The sequence below is a fragment of the Pempheris klunzingeri genome, chromosome 6, assembly GCF_042242105.1.
Source record: "Pempheris klunzingeri isolate RE-2024b chromosome 6, fPemKlu1.hap1, whole genome shotgun sequence".
Classification (NCBI taxonomy): Eukaryota; Metazoa; Chordata; class Actinopteri; order Acropomatiformes; family Pempheridae; genus Pempheris; species Pempheris klunzingeri.
The window spans coordinates 13,997,941-14,017,834 of NC_092017.1; the positions used below are offsets into that span (position 1 = coordinate 13,997,941).

The following is a 19,894-nucleotide window of genomic DNA, read 5'->3' on the forward strand; positions in this document are numbered from 1 at the left end:
GCTGCTTGCAGAAATTATATTTAAATCGGAATATATCCCGTTATCAAGGTAACAGTAAATATTCTATTTAAGTTATCAGTCCCTCAAAGAAATTATATTTTACTTGTGCTGGGGCCTGGCACAGCAAAGCAATTTGCAGTACAAACAAGCTAAGAAAAAAAGAACAATAATAAACGAGTGGCACAGTCCATCCTTTGTCTTTCTACCGTAAATCCCACACCACACTGCTTGGCACCTATCCTTATGAAGAGAAGCTATGGTCAGGATAGCAGGCTAGGGTCAGAGCGGGTGGCCAGTGTTATTACAGAGTGTAATATCTATGTTTGACCAGCCGGACTACAGGGATTTGACTGACCGGCTGGCCAGCCGATGAATAGAGGGGAAAAAGGAGGATAGGAGAGGTATAAACACTAGTAATGAAGAGGCTGCAGTCAAAGGTTAAAGCAGCATCAGAGAAACAACAAACTAACGCCCACCACTGAGAGAATGAAGGTGAGAGGTGGAGGAGGAGTGTGGAGATCTCACCACAGAAAGAAAACACAGCTACAGACCAGGCCGGCCCACCTGAAACCGCACTGCCAGAATCTGCAAGCAGTCATTCACACAGGCCTTCTCTGACCATATAAAAAGTATGGCGCTGTTATGAGAATCTGATGCAACCACATCAAAGATAGACAAACTAATTTAGGAAATATAACAACCAAAAAACAGGTTTGCACTAGCTTTTCCAAGTAGCCAAAGTTTTTGTTGCAGCCCTCAGTTACACAGTATTGCTCCTTGTATGGTGGCTGTTGTGGGCACATAAGAAGCAATACTGTCTAATGCTGCCCCCTGTCTGCCACAACAGCCATTTCACTGATAAATTAGACTGCAAAAGATTAAAACAATTACATTTAATCCGTAACTTTGAGTAACAATTTCTATTCTATTTACAATCACCAACTAAAAATCTGCTAATTTACAATAACGGAGTATTGTTGGAATGTCATATGACACAGAGCTATATAGCCTAATAAACACAACGTGACAGCAATGATGAAAGACTCAAGTGGCTGGAAAGGTATCCATCAGCCTGACTTGTAACATACAGAAACTATAATGTAAAGGAAATGCCTTCAACAGAGTAGAACAGGATCTAAATCAAAGTCTTAATGACAAATGCAGTGCTGCCGATTTGCATGTTCCTGTTCAAGTAGAGATGAGGCAGGGATGTACGAGCCAGTTATACACAACATTAGTTAGACTGGCTGTGGTGCTGAGCTGCTGGGCAATACAGCAAAATTAATGATCCAATCATTGTAAATGCCAATTGCCTGTAATCCCTGGCTGGCCGCAAATCAAAGAGAAGGAAAGGTTTCCGTTAAACAGTCACAAGCTCTCTCTTTCTGTCTCTCTCTCTCTCTCTCTCCCCCTCTTTCTTCATCTCCCTTAGGCACCAGATGCCTTTCTTTCATTTCTTTTTCGATCCAACCTTCCTTTTCTCAGCCCTGTAGCCGTGTCTGCATTTGGTTCCTATATGTTTCCCAGCTGCGGAGTAGGGATGGGGCCCAGGCCCGGCCCCGGGGGGCAGTAGAGGAGGGAAATCCCCGGGACAACTGGTCTGGTCACGGACAACCCGAAACCAGCAGCTATCCCTATTCTACCCTCTACGTCCCTGGCAAACATTTGCTCTCCAGCTTAGCTCAGAGGCTAGCCAGCAACTTACCCCCACACTCTTGTCTGGTAATGCCAATCAGAGTCTACACAGCCCTGTGCTCTAGAGATGGAGAAGAAAGAAGGTAGAGAAGGGACACTGGGAGAGAGAGATGGAGAATGAAGGAATAGAAAGGGAGGGGCAAGGGCAGTTCTCTGAGAGCCACAAGGCAAAGCCAGAGCCTTTGGCAAAGACAAACAAGGAGACAGGACTCTATCCCCATTGATATGCACAAGCAGGGACCATCGGCTAGTCTTCAGCTAAGACAAAAGGGAGAATGGAGAGAAAAAGGTGCTCTGTCGTGGAGTCCATATGTGTCTGCGAATGGACACAGTATGAGCAGAAAGGGGAGTCAGGCTGGCTGAATATGGTGTTACTTCTTTGTTTCTTTCTTAATTCTACTTATGATGACAGAAATACACCATCTCTATGGTTTTTATTATCGTTTTTATCTAAAAATTACATAATGTATCCCCTCCTCATTATGAGCGTCACAAATTACTCCAAAACCACTTCACTGAGATCATGCACAAAACAACTTGTATTTGACTGTCCCTATTGACTGTCCTAACACCTGTAGCTCTCCACATAGGCTGCTAAACTTTCTGAATCATTTCCTGCATATTGTGTACTTGTGGTTTAATGGCATACTATTTCCTAAAGCATTACAGTAATAAAAAAAAAGGAAGGACAGCTGTTCTGTGGCTACCGAGTAAATATATAAAGAGCATGGTCAACATGGGGCAAACAGAGTCCAGATCTATGCAGGTTAAAGTTCTGGGCCTCATTTTCTCTGCAGGGGGCCTTGAGATGCCTAAAGACAAGCATGCGTAAGGAAAAGACCACGACATGGAGGCCTGTTTAAGCCCACATTGTCCCTTCTCTATCCTCTATGGCCTCTTACAGCACCCCCACCAAGCCAACAGTCCTTTGCCTCCTTTCTGTGTCCATGGTTCCCCCCTCCCACACTGCAGGGACACCTCCCCAGTGTTTGTAATCCCAGCAGAAACACTTAAGGTTCACAGTGGGTGCTCATCAAAACCATCTGCCTGAGAAGAGGGTGAGAGAGAAAGAGAAAGATGACGGAGGGAGGAGAGAAAGGAAAGAGCGAGGGAGGAGAGGGAGAAAACCGGAGAGGCAAGCTGCCTCCTCCAGTTCAGATGTTGGTTGCACTAATCTGTTCAATTAGCACCATTACAAGCCCTGCTAGTAGCCTGATTATTATTAGTGTAATCTTCACCCGCACTGAGGAGCTGCAGCGGCAGCAGTGAGCAAAGAACTTAATAGGAACACCTTTCACTGCTGCTTGAGAGTAAATAATTACCTACATGTAAAAGGTGGAAACCATAAAGAAACTGAGAAACAGGAAATCATGGTAATTATGTCAAGGTGACACAGGAATAAAAACAGCTGAAGACTGATATTTCCAATCCCATATATTTTGTGCAAATGATGATTATTTTGCTAACATGTGAGGTAGGATCAATAGTAGGACTACTATGTCTGTCTGTCAGTCTTTGGGGAGCTTATTTCCCCTCACTTGTGACAGCAGGCTGTCCACTGTGAATATCAAATGACGCCTGCTCAGGTCTCCCTTTGCACGGGGGGTATAGGGCAGTTGTGTGAATGTGTGTACGTGTGTGTGTGTGTAGGGTACAGAGGGCTGAACTCACAAGGGGACAAACATTGACACACACACACACACACACTCATCTACATAGGCAAGCAAGTACACGCATATATTTTCAAGCTCTTCAAGCTTTACTCAATTTGCTGCTGTGATAGTAATAACCGATGGACAGAGAAGTGTACTGCCCTGAGACTGGGCCCAGTATGAGTTACTATAAATATTTCATGGGCTGCCAAATCTACTGTTTAGCTTCAGATGAAGAAAACGAACTCTGTCTCTTTCGGCTGCTCCTGCATGCCTAGATCAAACAGTGTTCGGTATTTAAACCTCCTCCTAGACTGCTCTGAGAGAGGGAGAAAGATGCAGCGTAGGGAGAGTGGGGAGAAAAAGAGTGGGTAGTACCAGACCACAGCTGTGAGAGTAATTATGTGCTCGGAAATGTGATCATTTGTGATGAATAATGAATCGATGGCTGAGATAGACTAGCAATGTTTGGCCAATGGAATGAAAGCTGTGTTATGGGAAACTAGAATCAGGTACAATAATATTATGTATGTCAGGGCCTGCAGGCGAGTTACTCTGAGCCTTTGTGTGTGTCTAGGCATATAAAGTACTGGTGTCATACCTCCTGTATGGTTCTGGAGCCGGGGAAGTTGAGACTGTAGTCCCTCTGGGCCTCACGGTGGCTGATGACCAGAAGGAAGTTCTGGTTTAACGACTCTTGGAGAGCACTAAATTAAGAGGGGAAAAAAATAAAACAGTAAGAAATGTAGATGAACCCAGCAAAGGAAATAAAAAAAATAGAAATAATCGCAGAAAATGACCATGTAAAAGAGACAGAATAATGACTCAAAAGGAAGAAAAAAAAAATGGGGAACAGAAAAACATTAAATCAAGTAAAAGGCAAGCTGAAACTTGTCGACTAGTGGTAGCCTGCTGGCCCACAGGGAGGTGGGTGCCTCCTCTGGGGGCTAGTTGCCCACTTTACTGGTTGTGTCTTAACAAGCCTGGCCAGAGCTGCGCTCAGCACAGCAGGCTAGCACAGCTATGACCACCTGCACAGTAACAGCATGGAGTCCATCAATCTGCTAACAAACCTGGCAGCTATTATGAAATAAACCCAGGAGAGCTTTCAGCACCTTCCTCACTACAAAATCTAAAGATGCCTCAGAAGCAAGATTTTACTGCAACATAGAGTAGCATACAAATCTGACCACATGCGCCGGGTTTGATAACCAACATGACACACCATTATATCACTATTCAATCTTAACAACCCGTTAAAAAGAGCAGTAAATCAACTTGTTTTCCTCAAAGCATTTATTGGTTGGCAAAAAAGACCGATAAAAGCTGTTGACAGGTGATCACTGGTCTGAGATGATAATAATCTCACAGTGGATGTCATGTGGGGACTACATTGTGAGCAGAGACCTGGCAGTGAAAACATGGACTGTCCAGGAGAACCCAAAGAGTCAGACTTTCTAGACTGGCACCGCAGCTTACAGCTGTGACAGAGATGCTCTGAACGACACAAACGCAGATACTTTGTGTGCTTCACGTAGAGAGGAGGAGGTGGGGGAATCAACTTTTGGAAGCTTCATTTACAATAAGCTGTGAGGTTAAGTAGCGTTTTGAGCAAACGCTGGGTCTGTGAGGCTGAATATCAATGGGAGGCTTAAGGGCCGAAGCAGGCACTTAATCAGGGCTCAGAACCCAAGGAGAGGAGGAAGAGTTGAGAGAAAGAGAGGGATGAGGGAATTAATATGTAGCGCACACATTAATTATGCAATCACACCCTTAATCTGCACAGATCTGGACGAGCTTATGTTAACAGAAGCTCAAATTTACTGTAATGACAGCATATTTACATTGACTAAAACTACGAAATCAATATGTAAATGTAATGTTTGTTGTAGCTAACTGGGGAAGATTGGAAATGTGTGGAGTGGGAAGGATGGATGCATACCTAATAGGGCTGAGCAGAAGGATGAGAAAGATATGTGTGCTTGTGTGTGTGAGAGAGTGAGACACACTAACAGAGAGGGAGAGAGAGAGAGGGAGAGAGAGAGAGAGAGAGAGAGAGAGAGAGAGAGAGAGAGAGAGAGAGAGAGGGGAAATGGAAGGGGTAGGGACACATAAATAAGGAACTAGCTAATATCATGATTATGTTTGGACACAGTCCCGAGCTATTGCTGGCAGGCAGCTAGACTCCTAAATAGACAGCGATAGAGGGTAAACTGAGTGGAAGTGTTACTCTGTCCTTCCAAGCAAAGAAGGAACATCTTATCAGTCATTTATGGCAGATCGACGAGCCATTTGGTGTGTGTGTGGGTGGAGTTCTGTTCAAGATTTACTTTGAAAAATCAGATCACTCATCGTGCTGCACTGTACAAATATAGCTAACTCAAAATATCAAATGCATTCAGAGGGGACAAAAAAAAAAAACTGCCATTCATAATGAGTAATTTCCTTGTCATTTCCCATCTGTCTGAAGAGGCCTGCTGGTTCATTTCTAAACAAAACGCCCATGTTTCAAGTGTAATACCCTTTTGGCTTGACTGCTTTCACCAGTGATGTTTTCAAAGCAGCTGTCTTCTAATAGAAGTAGGCCCCTCAAGCAGTACAGGGTTGAAATGTGGATGTCTCAGTGTTTGCTTCTGCCTTCAGAGGTCTCTTTCTCACTCAACACACACACACTCATGACATCCAGGTCAGCTTGCAACATCTCTGGAGGTACTTGACATGGCATAAGGGTGCTGGGAGGAAAATGTCATTTAACTTTATGGACAGAGAAAATGGAGCGTTTTGCAGGGGAGAAGAGCAGGCTAAACAGATTGGTTTCATTCTGATGTAAGCCCATCGCCTAAGCTGCGAGTCCCTGCGGCACAGAGCAGACTCTAGACCTTATTAAACTAGCACTGCCAGACACAGACAAACACACACACACACACTCACACACACACACACACAATGTGACATGTGCCTGCAAAACAAAAATACCCATACACACACACACACACACACACACACACACACACACACACACACACACACACACACACACACACACACACACACACACACACACACACACACACACACACACACACACACACACACACACACACACACACACACACACACACACACACACACACACACACACACACACACACACACGCATTCCCCCAAACCTCATACACTGTTACTCACTACCATCATACATGTGTTTCTGTTTAGAGACTTAAAAGCACATAAAAACACACTGACCAGGAGAGTACAAGCTGACCATGTTGACTCTAATACGCACAGAGGAGGTCATGAAGTACACACAAGGTCTTCTTACCTCCTCCACATTTTGCATCCACAACAAAGCAGAAGGATGCGAAACCGTTCGGGCTCTGCTCTGTTTTGTTCTGCCATCTTGTCCCAAAGTTAATCAGCATGCTAACAGTAAGATACTTCCAATCAGGGCTTAAGCTAACCAGCTAGCTATCTTACTGAAGCATCTGCGAATCTGCTACTGGATAGCTGACACACACACACACACACACACAGAGGTGGGAGCAAGAAGCCGCAATGAAAACACACAAAACCTAATGAATCATTTTTGCAATTTAAAATTTCTTTGAGAGTTCAAATTAAAATAACCTTTCCTTGGCAAACATGCTTCCTGAGAACCGAGAGGAGAATAAACGAGGAAAGAAACAGGCTCCATTGAAATATTCATCAGGCCTTCATCATTTATGCAAGAGATTAGCTCCTCCTCAACACCCTCCTGTATTCACAAGCAGTCATCAACATGGCCACAGAGAAAAAACGTCTTCAGCCCAGGCTTTAACACTGCAGTACTAACTGCACATCACATCACTAACTAAATAACTACCTGAGATGAATTTGTGCTCAAATGAAAATCTCCCAAAGCCTCAAGATTTATTTCTAATCAAACAAGACAACTAAGAAGAGTTTACTCAGCAGGATCATAATGACGGAGCAGCACTATTTAATCAGGCGGTTTGGTTTAGGTGTGTGTGCTTCATGAGCCAAGCCCTACAAAGTAATTGCCAGGGATATTATCATTTATGGGACATTTGCATTTTTACTCAGCAACAATTTGAAGCAAATAAACCATGTGAAATTAAAGTTGGGATAACTGTCTTTTCAAACTACAACTACAAACAAGCAAATATACTTAAGGAGACGTGTTAGTTTCATTAACCTCATTCAAAACAAATAATCAAAGATGACCGTTTAAAATGAGAATATTGTCCTAACTCAACATGATTAGTAGCCACACCATTATTTTCACAGGGAGTAAAAACAATTAATACACATTTGCTTTTTAAGATATTCATCCTGATTTCATAACAAAACACAAAATTACTCACAGAGGCATTTCACTCTTAGATACTAAACCACAGTAGGCAAATGTGGCTCTTAGGACCTGTGCACTGTTAAGAAGATTATGCACAGTTATTCATAATCTGTCTTGCAGCAACTTTATGTCTCAGCGAGTCACAATCACGTCATGCATTGCTTTATCTTACAGTGTCTTTATTTGATACTGCCACTAGCAGTGACTGAAATAGGAAATGCATACAAAATATTTTTAAAAATGTATGTGGAGAGGTTTTATTTATGTACAAATGAGATAAGTAGAAAGCAGTAACATTAAATAATTTCTTACTAATAATTGTCCACCCCTGCCTCTTAAAGGTGACGACAAAGGAAGTGTCATTTGTTAGGAAGAGGCATACGTCTGTGATTAATAACTGGGCTGCAATATTAAGTACAATAATTTGGTTCATCAATGATTATGTTTCAATAATTGTGTAAATAAGTAGATAGTGGCACAAGATCAGATAAGTACACTTTACAAAGACACATTAGCAGAGGTGCTAAGAATCTACACTCAATTGAAAGCACAATAACTACCATCAAAATGACTCAAATAAAAGTGAAAACTACCTTTCATTACTACGAGTAAAAGAACACTTGGTTAATACATTTCTCAAAGTACAGTTTAATTTCTGTTTATGGGCCAATGCTGAATAACTAAAAATAGTCCTTGTTGATAAGACTTTTTCTAATTAAGCAGAGCTGATAGTCAATGCTTGTGATTCCAGAAGTACTGCAGTATGTCAGATGCGTCCCAGAAGCAGCTCTCCTCTCTGCTCCACTAAAAATACACACCTACTCTATGTTTGACTGAAGCCGCTTTATGGCCATGTCAAGATGCACAGAGCACGCCAGATGTCAACAGGTCAGAGGTTTTTTGACACCATGGTTGACAAGAGGTTCATTTTGGAAGTGGAAAAACACTTTGTGTGTAGGTTACAGCACAAAAAAGTAACAAAGGAAATAACAGCAATAAACACAATTAAAACACACAAAAAAGAAATCACTTATTGTCGCAGTCTGCTTAGCCATGGGTAGAAGCACGAGTATCAAAGAAGCATGACCAAATAAAGAAAATCTGAGCATGTAAACTAAATCAGGCAAACTCTCCTGATATGGTATGAAGCCACACAGAGGACGGACCAGTCAGTGTCAGTGCCCTCATTTAGAGCAGACTAGTTGAAACAAAGTTAAGTGACAAATGTAGCAAAGTATAAAGTGGCTATCTGGGTCAAAAATGTATTTGAGTAAAGAGTAGAAGTACAAAATAAGGAGCATGAAAGGTGTTACTACCCACCCCTGCGAATCAGTACATTGAGGTGCAAAATTGGAGATAATATACAAGTCTCTGCCTGCAAACACTATATTTAGGCCATTGTTGGCCAATTTGTTGACGCCAATTTGTTGCAGTAGACAGAGGTCTGTGCCATCACTAACCTCTGTCTACTGCAACAAATTTGCACACACACTGCACACAAATTGCACATACTGTTGATTAATGGCGTGACCAGTTTATTTTTACTGCAAGCTAACAGCTTGTCTGGTCCCGCTACAGGGGACTGCTCCCCCCACTACGCTCTGATCTGTCACCTATCCTCTCCCAGTATGACAGCAGGGTCACCATATACACACACACATTTTTACACAAATGCATGTGCTTGTGCACAGAAGGCCACCCACTCCATTCAGTCCCAACTTTCCTCCACCAAAATAGCTGACACAGAATAATGAGCTCCTGACACGCAAAATGATATCGATAACACTTGGAGAAATGGCAACGGTGCTGCTAAAAAGACACAGCAGTTGGTGGGGGAGTGAGAAGACGAGGAAAGGCAGAGAAGAGCGAGCGAGGGAGGGAAGACTGGGGAGATGAGGGCCATTAGCTGCCAACACAATATAACTACCACTTAGCCTAACTAGCAGGAAAGGCGGCAAACTGCCAAATGACTTCTTTTACAAGTGTTCTGGTGACATGTGGATGCTTGCTTGGCTGCTAGAATGAGGAAATATGGGGAGAGTTACAGTACAGTTGTAATTTTGAATCCACTGTCAACAAACAAACTAGGGCCATTATATGTGAGGCTATAAAGCACTCTGGCTAATAAAGGCAATTTATCAGGGAGAAATGCTAATGAAAATTGTGAAAAGATCCAATATTATGATCCTATCCAATTTTCTTTATGATAATATTGGCGAACTTAGAATTTAATTTAAAAACAAGCCAGAGATATTAAGTAAAACGGACAATCACAAAATGTTCCACCTAAAGGTGTCACTCACTTCATAGCTCTCCTAAACAGGAGTACGTTTAAACGTTTAAAAATGTTGTATCAGAATGTTTTGTTTCAGCATTTAAAAAGAAGGCTGTGTTTTTAATAAACAACAAACCACTAATGCGGTAAAGACGACCAGAGAGAAGCTTTAAAAAAATTCAACCTGATCTTAAAATTTCAAATTTTTTCTTGAGAAATAAGCCCGGGGGGTAACAACATCTCTCAAAAGTCTCAATAATATTTACTAATTTTAAGAGTATTAATGTTTTGCTTTTGAATACCCTGTTGATTTGATTTTTCTGCTCCTTGTCACTATGTTATATAGTCCTCACACATGTAGATCATTAGTCACACTCTGATTGTTTAATTATGAGCAATATAGGCTTCTGAAAAATATGAGCCACCCTTTTAATAATTACAAGAGCAGGACTGTGAGTTCTCATCTCATTCTGCCTAGAAATGTCTGCAGTCCACACATACAGTGCAAGGATAACGACATCAGGCAAGAATGCAACCAAACGAGCCGCAAACTCAAGCTCTCCAACCATACTGCAAGAAACTAAGGGGACAAACAAAAACATGTCCACACACACAATATCTTACACAATACATACGCTCACAGTTACGCTTTTTTTTTTGCTCTCCAATGCTCTTATCCTCAAATTAAAAATAAGAAGGGTCTTGGATACCACACAATACGCAGGTGAAATGAAGAAATATGATTTCAATGTTAACCTGGCACAGATGAAAGGCCAATCACATGCTCAGCTGCCACCTGTGATTGCATTACCGCTTTGATTTTACACTGAGCAGCCTGACATTTCAGAAGGAAAGATTGCTAATACTACCGCGGATTCACTGAAATGAAACGAACAGCGTCTGGATGGAGAATACTGCCATAATAAAGCTTTCTCAACAACTTTCCAGTGTCACTGAGTACGATCACTAACATGACAAATGTGTGCTTTGAAAAGAAAAAGAATAAATAGATATGAAGGGTACAAAGGCCATGAAGAGTAAGATGAAAAACAACGTTCAGAAAGCAACAATGTTGGGCTTAAAAGAGACAAAGATGGGAAAGAAAATTATTATTTACACAACACACAGAGATTGCGGCAGTAGGTGTTCCTCTCAAAATGTCACAACGGATGTGAGAAAATGAATGTGCACCAGCAGGTCAAATGTCTCTTAATACACTGATGAAAATAGTATTTGCTGGTTGGATTCTGGACTGAACTTCTCCACCACTGGACATAGAACGCCACCTGGTGCTCTGTATTAGGTACTACAAAACCATACACACTAATATCAGTGTACGTGTACCAGGATGCAGGAGGATTTATTATGAGATTACACATCAGTAGAAGAATAAGAGCGTGCTGGATGCTGGGCTGAATACCTGTTTTTGCTGGTGCTGGCAGTTGGGGCGATGTCTGGGGTCAGGACATACAGGCTGTTGTTCTTGGGCAGGTGTAAACTTCTCAGCACCGTCTGAGTGCACACACAAGGAAACAACTTCAAAATAGTTCAACTCACTCAATAAAATGTATAGCTATGAAGATAATGATTTGGCACGGTAATAAGTATGTGCTCACTACATCTGAATGTCCAGCTCTGAAAATCTTAAAAAGCTCCTGATAATTATTTGGAAGGAAACACTACCTGGTTAGAACTGGACATATTGTTTCTAGGAACATCAAGTAGTTTTCCTGACTGCGGGGTAGGAAGCAGGCTACACTAATATTTGTGCTGATGTCTAGGGCTGGGGGTCTGAACTAAGTCATGATCAAGGCGTGATGTCACACATGCTGAATATGAATACACCCGTCATGTTTGCCGTGATCTAAAGAATATGATCTGTGTCTGCAAGAAAAGAAATAAACAGTACAACTGTGCATAGGCAGGAATTTGATATATAGTGTATGATATAAATGCATGGATACGTGCAGCTAAAATCTGAAATTGTAAAATAATCACATTTATCTAGTTTAAGAAACAGAACACATGGTCAAATTGCAAAAAAACAAAAGAAAAATAATAAGACTACAGGTTTAGCTCATATCACCAGTGCTGCTTTTCCTTTCTTGATGCTCCACTGTGGTCTTTCCCTTGCATGCTTGTGACAAACATTTATAAGGTCTATTGACTCACACTATCAGATACATCTCCACTCTTCCATCCCTTCAGCTGCATTTTGGACACTGGAACTCCAAGCTCTGTCTCGAGGATTTGTTTGATTTCTCCTGTAAATTTAGATTCATGCAGACCAATACAGAGGAAAGTTTATATTATGCACAAAAAGACGGTTTGACATGTTGAGTATTATGCACAGTATGTATATCAGTGTGTGTGTATGTGTGAGGTGCTCACCGACTGTGCTGCCCTCCTCCAGTACCAGCTCTACAGTGCGCTGCCGGTACTCCACCCTGAAGTTGAGCATCCGGGGCTGACGCTCTATGATGTGTCGGGAGGGGTTGCTGGGGCAAAAAGCTGAAGCTGAAGCTGAGGAGGACGATGGAGGAGAGGAGGACGAAGACGAAGAGGAGGGAGGAGGCACTGCACCTCCTGCTGCTGCATCGGCTGCTTCTGATTGGCTTGGAGGTCCATACATGCTGGCCTGGCTCGCCTCACTGGAAAAGTTACTGTTCAGAGGTGACAAGGTTACTGATGGTGTGGAGGGTTAGTGTGTTCATTTAATACATTTTAAAAAATCTCAGGGGGTTCATTGAATACCATGGAGAACAACAAAAATGGGCAGAGGAACACAGCCAAAACAAAACAGATGCTATCAGACACACATATCTGTAAATAATTGTAGATACTTGTGGCTTGCTCGGTATTTATGGCCACATCAAATGTATCTTTGTCTTAAGCCTGTAACCTAATGGTCAAGAACCAGCAAAGGTTACTGCAAGACAGAAACCACTTACAATATCGACTTATTCAGTTTCATGCTTTTCTCCTTGCTGCTTTCTCAGTGTATGGCCAACGTTTCAAACAACACAGTAAATAATGTCTTCTGTCTCCTGACCATGAATAAAGTGTGCCCTTTGTTCCTTCAAGTGTAAGCAGCAACTGTCTTGCAAGAACAGAGTGCCAGACTCAGGATTCTTAACAAAGGCTGTATTTTATTTGGCCCATCACATTAGAGAGGCCACTGTCCTGAGGCGTAGGTTGGCGGTCAACAGCCACAAAACCTCCACAAACAGGCTGAGCCAATAGGGTGGAAAATTAACTCAACCGAACAGTATCACATTATAACTGTCTCCGCCCAGAAACTTCAGTAACAAACTAAATTTAGCAACTAAGCAGCTGATTATTTGCAGATCTAAATCTTCTTCTAAAATTGTACTTGGACAAGCACAACAGTTCCTGAGACTAAGAGAAAAGTGAGCTAATATCGAGTAATTACATACAGATTCACTCAATGCTGTCCTGCTCTCAGATCATTTCGGAAAAACACACAAACATTTCATTCAAACTCTGCGTCAAGGTTGATTGATGTGAAAAAACGTTGAAAGTTAACCCCTCTTTGAGACATAAACCATCTGAATGCTCAAGCAGTGAAACAAACTAGTCATCCCATGAGTACATGTTAACATGTGTAATATTTAATGGGCATGGTAGGAACAGCGTAAGGCTATTGACATAGTGTTCAGCGCAAAATGTACCAACAACTACCATCATCTCACAAATTTATTGTGGGGAAATAAAGATGATATTCAAATGAGACAGATTAAGTAGCAAGAGATTTTACTCCAAAAGGCAAAAGAAGGAACAAGGAAGATCGTGCCTAAAGCATTCTTACAAGTCTTGAGAGGATCTGAGAAAAAAGAAGGTAGCTAATAGTGTGAGCTCTCACAACAAGTGAAAAAGATCCTGAGTGCACTTTCACCTCAACTTGGCACAGAAACACTGAAGGCCGTTAAAGTGTCCGTTGTTGCTGTTTGGGTGTACTTCTGTGCTGCCCTACATCTAGATGGCACTGTTCTCCTGTGCAGTCCAAGAGGGGTCCCAAAGCAGGCGAGAACTGCTGAGCCCTTCGCCCACGGACAAACTGTCAGAACGGTGACCGAATTCAACAGAGGATTCAGCATTTTTATCAAGTCCTACCAGGAAAAAATGTAATGCCCTCATGCCCTGAGGATCTTTGCTTACTGATCAACAAGGCGAGCTTCAAATAATTCGCCACCTGCTTCCTAAAGAGGGCACAAGGGAATTGCATTTTAGACTGGAGCGTTGGCGTAGCCTCCAACTGGCTCAAGCTCAGGTCACGTCATCAGAGTCTGTTTACTGGGCAACGCCAGCCTACTCATACCAGTGCCAGCCACTTAGTAAATGTGTTGGCTGCTGGTAACACTGCCAGCCAGCCTCCATTCACAGCAATGTGTGCCCTTGAGAAAGACCAGCAATATTCTCATGGCCCAAGGGCCTGAACCACACTAAAGTACATGCATGCATGCACACACATGCACACAAGTGTGTACACAAAATAAAACGGTTTAACAGAACGTCTCCAGTTAGAGTGGGTTCAGATCAGCTCAGTGCATTCATGAGTGTAAACTAACCGTTGAGGCAAAGTGAAGGGCTCAAAGCCTCTTAAAGAAACCTTTTCTATTCAGAAACTGTGTACAACTCCACTCTTGGCAGAAAGTTTCTTTGCAGTTGCAGTGTCTTTTATATCATTCCTCCATTAAACAGCAGAATAGAAACCATAGTGAGAGCAGGAGCAATAACCTCCAACTCAGTAGCAACTATGTTATTTGCTGGATATTTAGCACCCAAATGTTATTTTATCATGAAAGCTAGTGATACAGAAAATGTTTACCCATTGGTTCTGCACTATCCATGTGGTATACAAACTATACCCACTGTTATCATGGTAAAAGCCATGGAAACATTAAGATGGCCACTGAACGTTCACATCGCCTCATCATCGCTGAGGTGAGGTGTTCAATTTCCTGCTAACACAATCAAGCTTTAGTTTCACATTTCCTGTTTGAAAGTTGCTCTATGTGCTGCAATCTAGATGCGCACTGGTGAGAAAGGCACACATTCCTCAGTGACGTATATCCCCACTCCCCATACCCACTATTTTTATTTCCTTGGCATTATCTCATACTTTTTTACATGATCATTATAGTGTGAGAACAGACAGAACAAGAGAGCATTGAAAACCTAAACATCTCATACATCTCGAAGTCAACTCATACATTTTGTCTGATTTACAGTAAATGCATGGCAACATGTTTATTACCTTTGTAGGATCCCATTCTCCTGTGGTATCACTCCGTTGATGGCTGCCTGTTAAAAAAATAGAAGTAAATTATAAAACGTAATATAAAGTCTTTTCTTGTTTTGTTTTTCATATCAGCTGCCAACTCTTTTCTATTGGAAACAGCTTATTGTGCTCTGACATCCATTCAGATCGAGCTATCTCACTCAAAACAAATAAACTAAATCCATGACAAAACATGGAGCATGCTTCAAATAGACTGGTAGATATTGCAGCATATATTTCTATACTGTGTATAAAATATACATATAAAATGCATATATATCTATATTTCATCATGGTATTTCTGTGTCTTTCTGTGTACACACCTCCGTAAATTCTAACATGTATTTCTTTAAAATACATGCTAACTCGTCATTCCTTACACTCATATGAAAAATACCAAGACCACTACTCTATATGTTGCACATTTACTACATATTTTGTCAAGAGCATGGTGCTACATGATCAGGTACATTTTCACATAAATGTGCCCAAAAAACTATCTTCAAAATGTACTTAAATGGATAAATCAACATTGTGGCACCACAATGTTATAAAATCCTAGAAATGTCCCTTTTCTGGTTCAGCCTCAGCTTTTATATAATCCCAAAATTAAACTGCTTTTCATACACACTCCTATTTTTAGTAAAAGTATCAGCACATGATGGCTGATTACCTGCAAAGGTGACTGGTTGGACAAATAGCCAGTGCAAATGTGACCAGGCAAAATTTACTCGTTTTGTTTTGGTTGACTCTGTAACATAATGTTTGTCAAAGAGTGTGTGAAATTTGCTGACTGAAAGTTTTCAGACTGAACCTAAAAAAAATGTATAAAGAAAGATGAATATTCAAATAGGGTGGCTGATTAGAACAAAGAGAGCTGAATGGACAAACATGACAGTGGCCACTGTCCACTTTGCACCGAGCTTTTGTTTGAATGGACAATTGATTGGATTTCTCTCGAACACTCATTATTCTTCACTGCAAAACAAGCAAAATAAAGATAGTTGTCATGTGCTAGTATAATAATATCACCTGTTCTTTTTGTGTTGAATGAACGAAACATGTGATGGCAAAGACAAACATAAAGGTCCTACATTAACACTGAAATACAAACTAATAAATTGTTTGTGGTTTGTATACAAGGTGATACTGGATAGATGCCTTTAACAAGATGATGCTACTTGTCATGCTCTATGAATTGTTGGAGAAAGGTTCAAGAAACAATAAAAAGGTACAAATAAAAATTACAGTTGAATGCATTTCTTTCCTCACAAAACATTTGAAAAGCCAATATTTTTTAAGCATCAATCCTGCATTGTTTATATCAGTGTTTACTTGCTAGCACTCCTCTTCTTTTCCTGCCTCTGTTGCCAATTTACCGCCATGTGTTGATCAGAATGGTGTGAAACCATAAACAAACAAACAAAAAACGTGAGATAAACAAAATAAGGAGCCACTCATAGAAACACAGCTCCTAGAGGTCAAAAACTCCACAGGGCACCCTTTAAGCTTCATTGAAATGAATAACAACATGGACACCACAATCCTCTCAATTCTCATCTTACCGCTGACCACTAATGCAGTGTCTAGTCATCACCTTTGGCCACTAATGTAAAGCAAAGATGTCTGCATGATCAGTTTAGCAGGATGCCACACGTTCTCATTGGTAAAACTACACAAACTGTGGTGGCAGGAGTCTTTGGTGACAGACGATTCCACTTTTCAACTTAAATGTACTCGGCCTTTTGCTAATTTGTTTGTTTCGTTTTTTGGTTATTTTGAGGTATGACTATCCTTGTTTTGTCGTCGTTTCTCCCCCTTTGCTTTCATTGATTATCAATATGCGATGATATTTGTGACATTTAAAAAGGAGAGGATAGGCTGGTTTCAGTGTCCTGGTATTGGTGGTTCGCTGTCACACTACCATGACTTACTGTGACACTGGAATAGAAAGCAACCATAGTTAATTTAATTTTTGACTCAGATGCGTTTCCAAAGATGACAAGTCAAAATATCTGGTGTAAAAAAGACATCTAGCTTTTAAGCCATAAATGTTTATTCTGTAGGATTAACATGTTTGATTATAGGCTACATAAAGTACCAAAAGGTTGATAAAGGCATTTATTTTATCTCTCACAGTACTGTTGTTCAGATATTAATTTATAGTACCATGGCAATGTCCTTTCAGTATCAAACAACCACTGTAGATCTAAAAAGTGCCAGCAAAAAATTTACATAGGGGTGTTTTAGAAGCTACAGCTTACAGTATCACATGAGGATTAAAAAATTGAATCAGGTGGTAATTAGCTGTTTGAGTCTGGCTGGTGCTTTGTTTATGGAGGAAGTTACTGTTCGTAAACTACAACTACAATTCAGACCAAAGAGGACGACTAAAGCAGGCTGGTCAAGGTAGCTAATGATGTCTAGGACAGAGTGCTTTTGATGAAACCATACACATAGGCAGCGAGGGAGTGGTCCAAACTACAGGAGTGGTTTGAGAAGTTCTTTGGATGTTTTGTTACTAATATTATCTGTTGTTTAGAGGCTGGAATGCCATCTTTTACTAATTAAATTGATCAGCAGATTACAGATTACACAATTTCCTGCTCTGCGTAACAATATCCTGGAGGAAGCACTCCTTAAGTAAACAGATTTGGGGTGGAGTGTTCCTTTAATTCTTTTTTCCCTTTTTTTGTTGTGGTCCATGTTTACAAAAAGTACCAGCTACTGCAGAGGAAATGCAAGTCATCAGATTTACAGGTGCAGTGAGACCAGGCCCCCCTGTCTGTCCTGCCCCTGCTTGGACGACTGCTGCTGCTGCCTGCTTTGAACTCCAGCCAGCATCTGTCTAAATATAGACTGACCCCTTCCAATATGAATTGCTTGGAAAAGGGCTCCTTGTTTTTCAGACTCATCATGAGTTAATACAAACTTGGCACAAAACGCTCTTTCTCACAGCGTCTCTCAACTCAACATTCACGCTACCACATCTCTCAGGACACATTCTCGCTCTCAGTCTCCACACTGAGGGTGGCAGTCCAGCCAAGTTGCTGCCTGCTTAACAAAACACACTGGGTAAAATTCAGAACTTGTTTGGCCATAACAAAGTAACACAGAGTCTGTGATACAGGATGTCAGCTGCCCTCTTGAACTTGTACTCCAGATGAACCAAGCCTGTCTATCGAAGAGCAAAGCCTTCCGATAATGAACTTACCACTAAGTCCCAGTTATTAAGCTCTAACAGAGTGATTGCCTCTGCAATGTTGTCAATTCCAGTGCAAGCCTGTGAGAGGAAAAAGCAAAAAGTAAAAAGAAATTACTAATAAGGAAAACATTGTATGAGATTCTGTATACAGTGTGTTTAATGAAACATTCAGATCTGCTTATCAATGAAAAATACATTTAATTCACATCAAAACAAAGGAGAAAGAATGAAATCCAAGGAAACAGTTGAACGACTACTGAATGAGCCACTTCTTTAGTCACAAAATAATTTGAGAAGCTGTCAAAAGGACCCAATATGACAATATGCAGTTTGGCTAGAGGGCAGGTTTAGCCTGCTGAGCCACAATTCTAAAAACCTAAAAGAGGATTTCTTACTGACCATTTACACTTTTAATATGCTTTTATAATGTATATTAATGACTGCGAAAGCCAGCAAAGAAAACAGACATATCCTGAAGGATGCAGATGGAACTGAAATAAGTTTACTTTCAGGGCAGTAATCAGAGGTATTTCTGTGTTAATGATGAGTTTATTGACTCTCGTGACAACCATTACATAACATTACATAAAATCTAGATACCAGTAAAGGTATTAAGAGGTTATAATTAATGTTATCTCTCTGTCAACCACCGTTAAAGGTCGAAAGACTGAGTCAGTGGACAATTTGCTTAGGCACCACTGATGATAACAAACAGAGGATTTAAAGCCAACACTGGGTAAATCTGTAACCAACACAGACTTAGTTTCATGCAAAGGATAAGTGTTTAAAGTGTAGCTTGTGAAATCGTTATGTTTGGCAGTTGCTTCAAAGAATTGTTGCTCTCACTGTTTTTGATCAGTTTGTTGAAATTTTACAACCTCTGTCTGGTAAAACAGAGCAGTAAAATTTGCCATATTTACGCCATCTTTCAGCACCAAGTGCTCCACATAACCAGGAGCATTTTGACCGATTAAAATCACCCTCTAACAACAGAATTTCAGTTTTGGCTTTTTAAGTCATGGTAGCTAACAAAAAGGAACATGTAAAAGTGCCTTTGCACCCACCCACTGTTACATTTTAAAACACACACTGCCTTATATGTAGTATGCATGTTTCTTACAACATGTGTTTTGTAGATACTGTTGTTGACTAGTAGTTTCCAGTCTTTATGTCTTTGTTTTTTGGTGTCAGCTGGCATTTATTTTGTTTGATATATCTATGATGTAGTGGATGTTTCGTTTAGTTTATTAATAACTGTTGTGAAGACAAGAGGAATATTCTACAAATGAGGTGTCTCTTTAAAGGCCATGTTATGCTACTTTAACCTATCAGTGCTATTATGATTATAAGAAATAATTCTTCGTTAATTTTCAAGAAGCTGCAACACTCATTAGAGGGAAAGATTAGCTCAAGC

At 40.8% G+C, this 19,894-nt stretch overlaps 1 protein-coding gene across 1 annotated transcript in view; it reads right to left on the reverse strand.

The window, feature by feature from the left end:
- faf1 (Fas (TNFRSF6) associated factor 1) overlaps positions 1 to 19,894 on the reverse strand; it is a 59,817-nt gene that overhangs the window by 38,314 nt on the left and 1,609 nt on the right. The window contains exons 2-7 of the mRNA XM_070832701.1: positions 18,490 to 18,558; positions 15,252 to 15,298; positions 12,365 to 12,636; positions 12,146 to 12,237; positions 11,394 to 11,485; positions 3,949 to 4,054 (exon numbers count right to left, since the gene is read on the reverse strand). Of these exons, the coding sequence (XP_070688802.1) occupies positions 3,949 to 4,054; positions 11,394 to 11,485; positions 12,146 to 12,237; positions 12,365 to 12,636; positions 15,252 to 15,298; positions 18,490 to 18,558 (678 nt within the window). The remainder of the gene's footprint in view (positions 1 to 3,948; positions 4,055 to 11,393; positions 11,486 to 12,145; positions 12,238 to 12,364; positions 12,637 to 15,251; positions 15,299 to 18,489; positions 18,559 to 19,894) is intronic.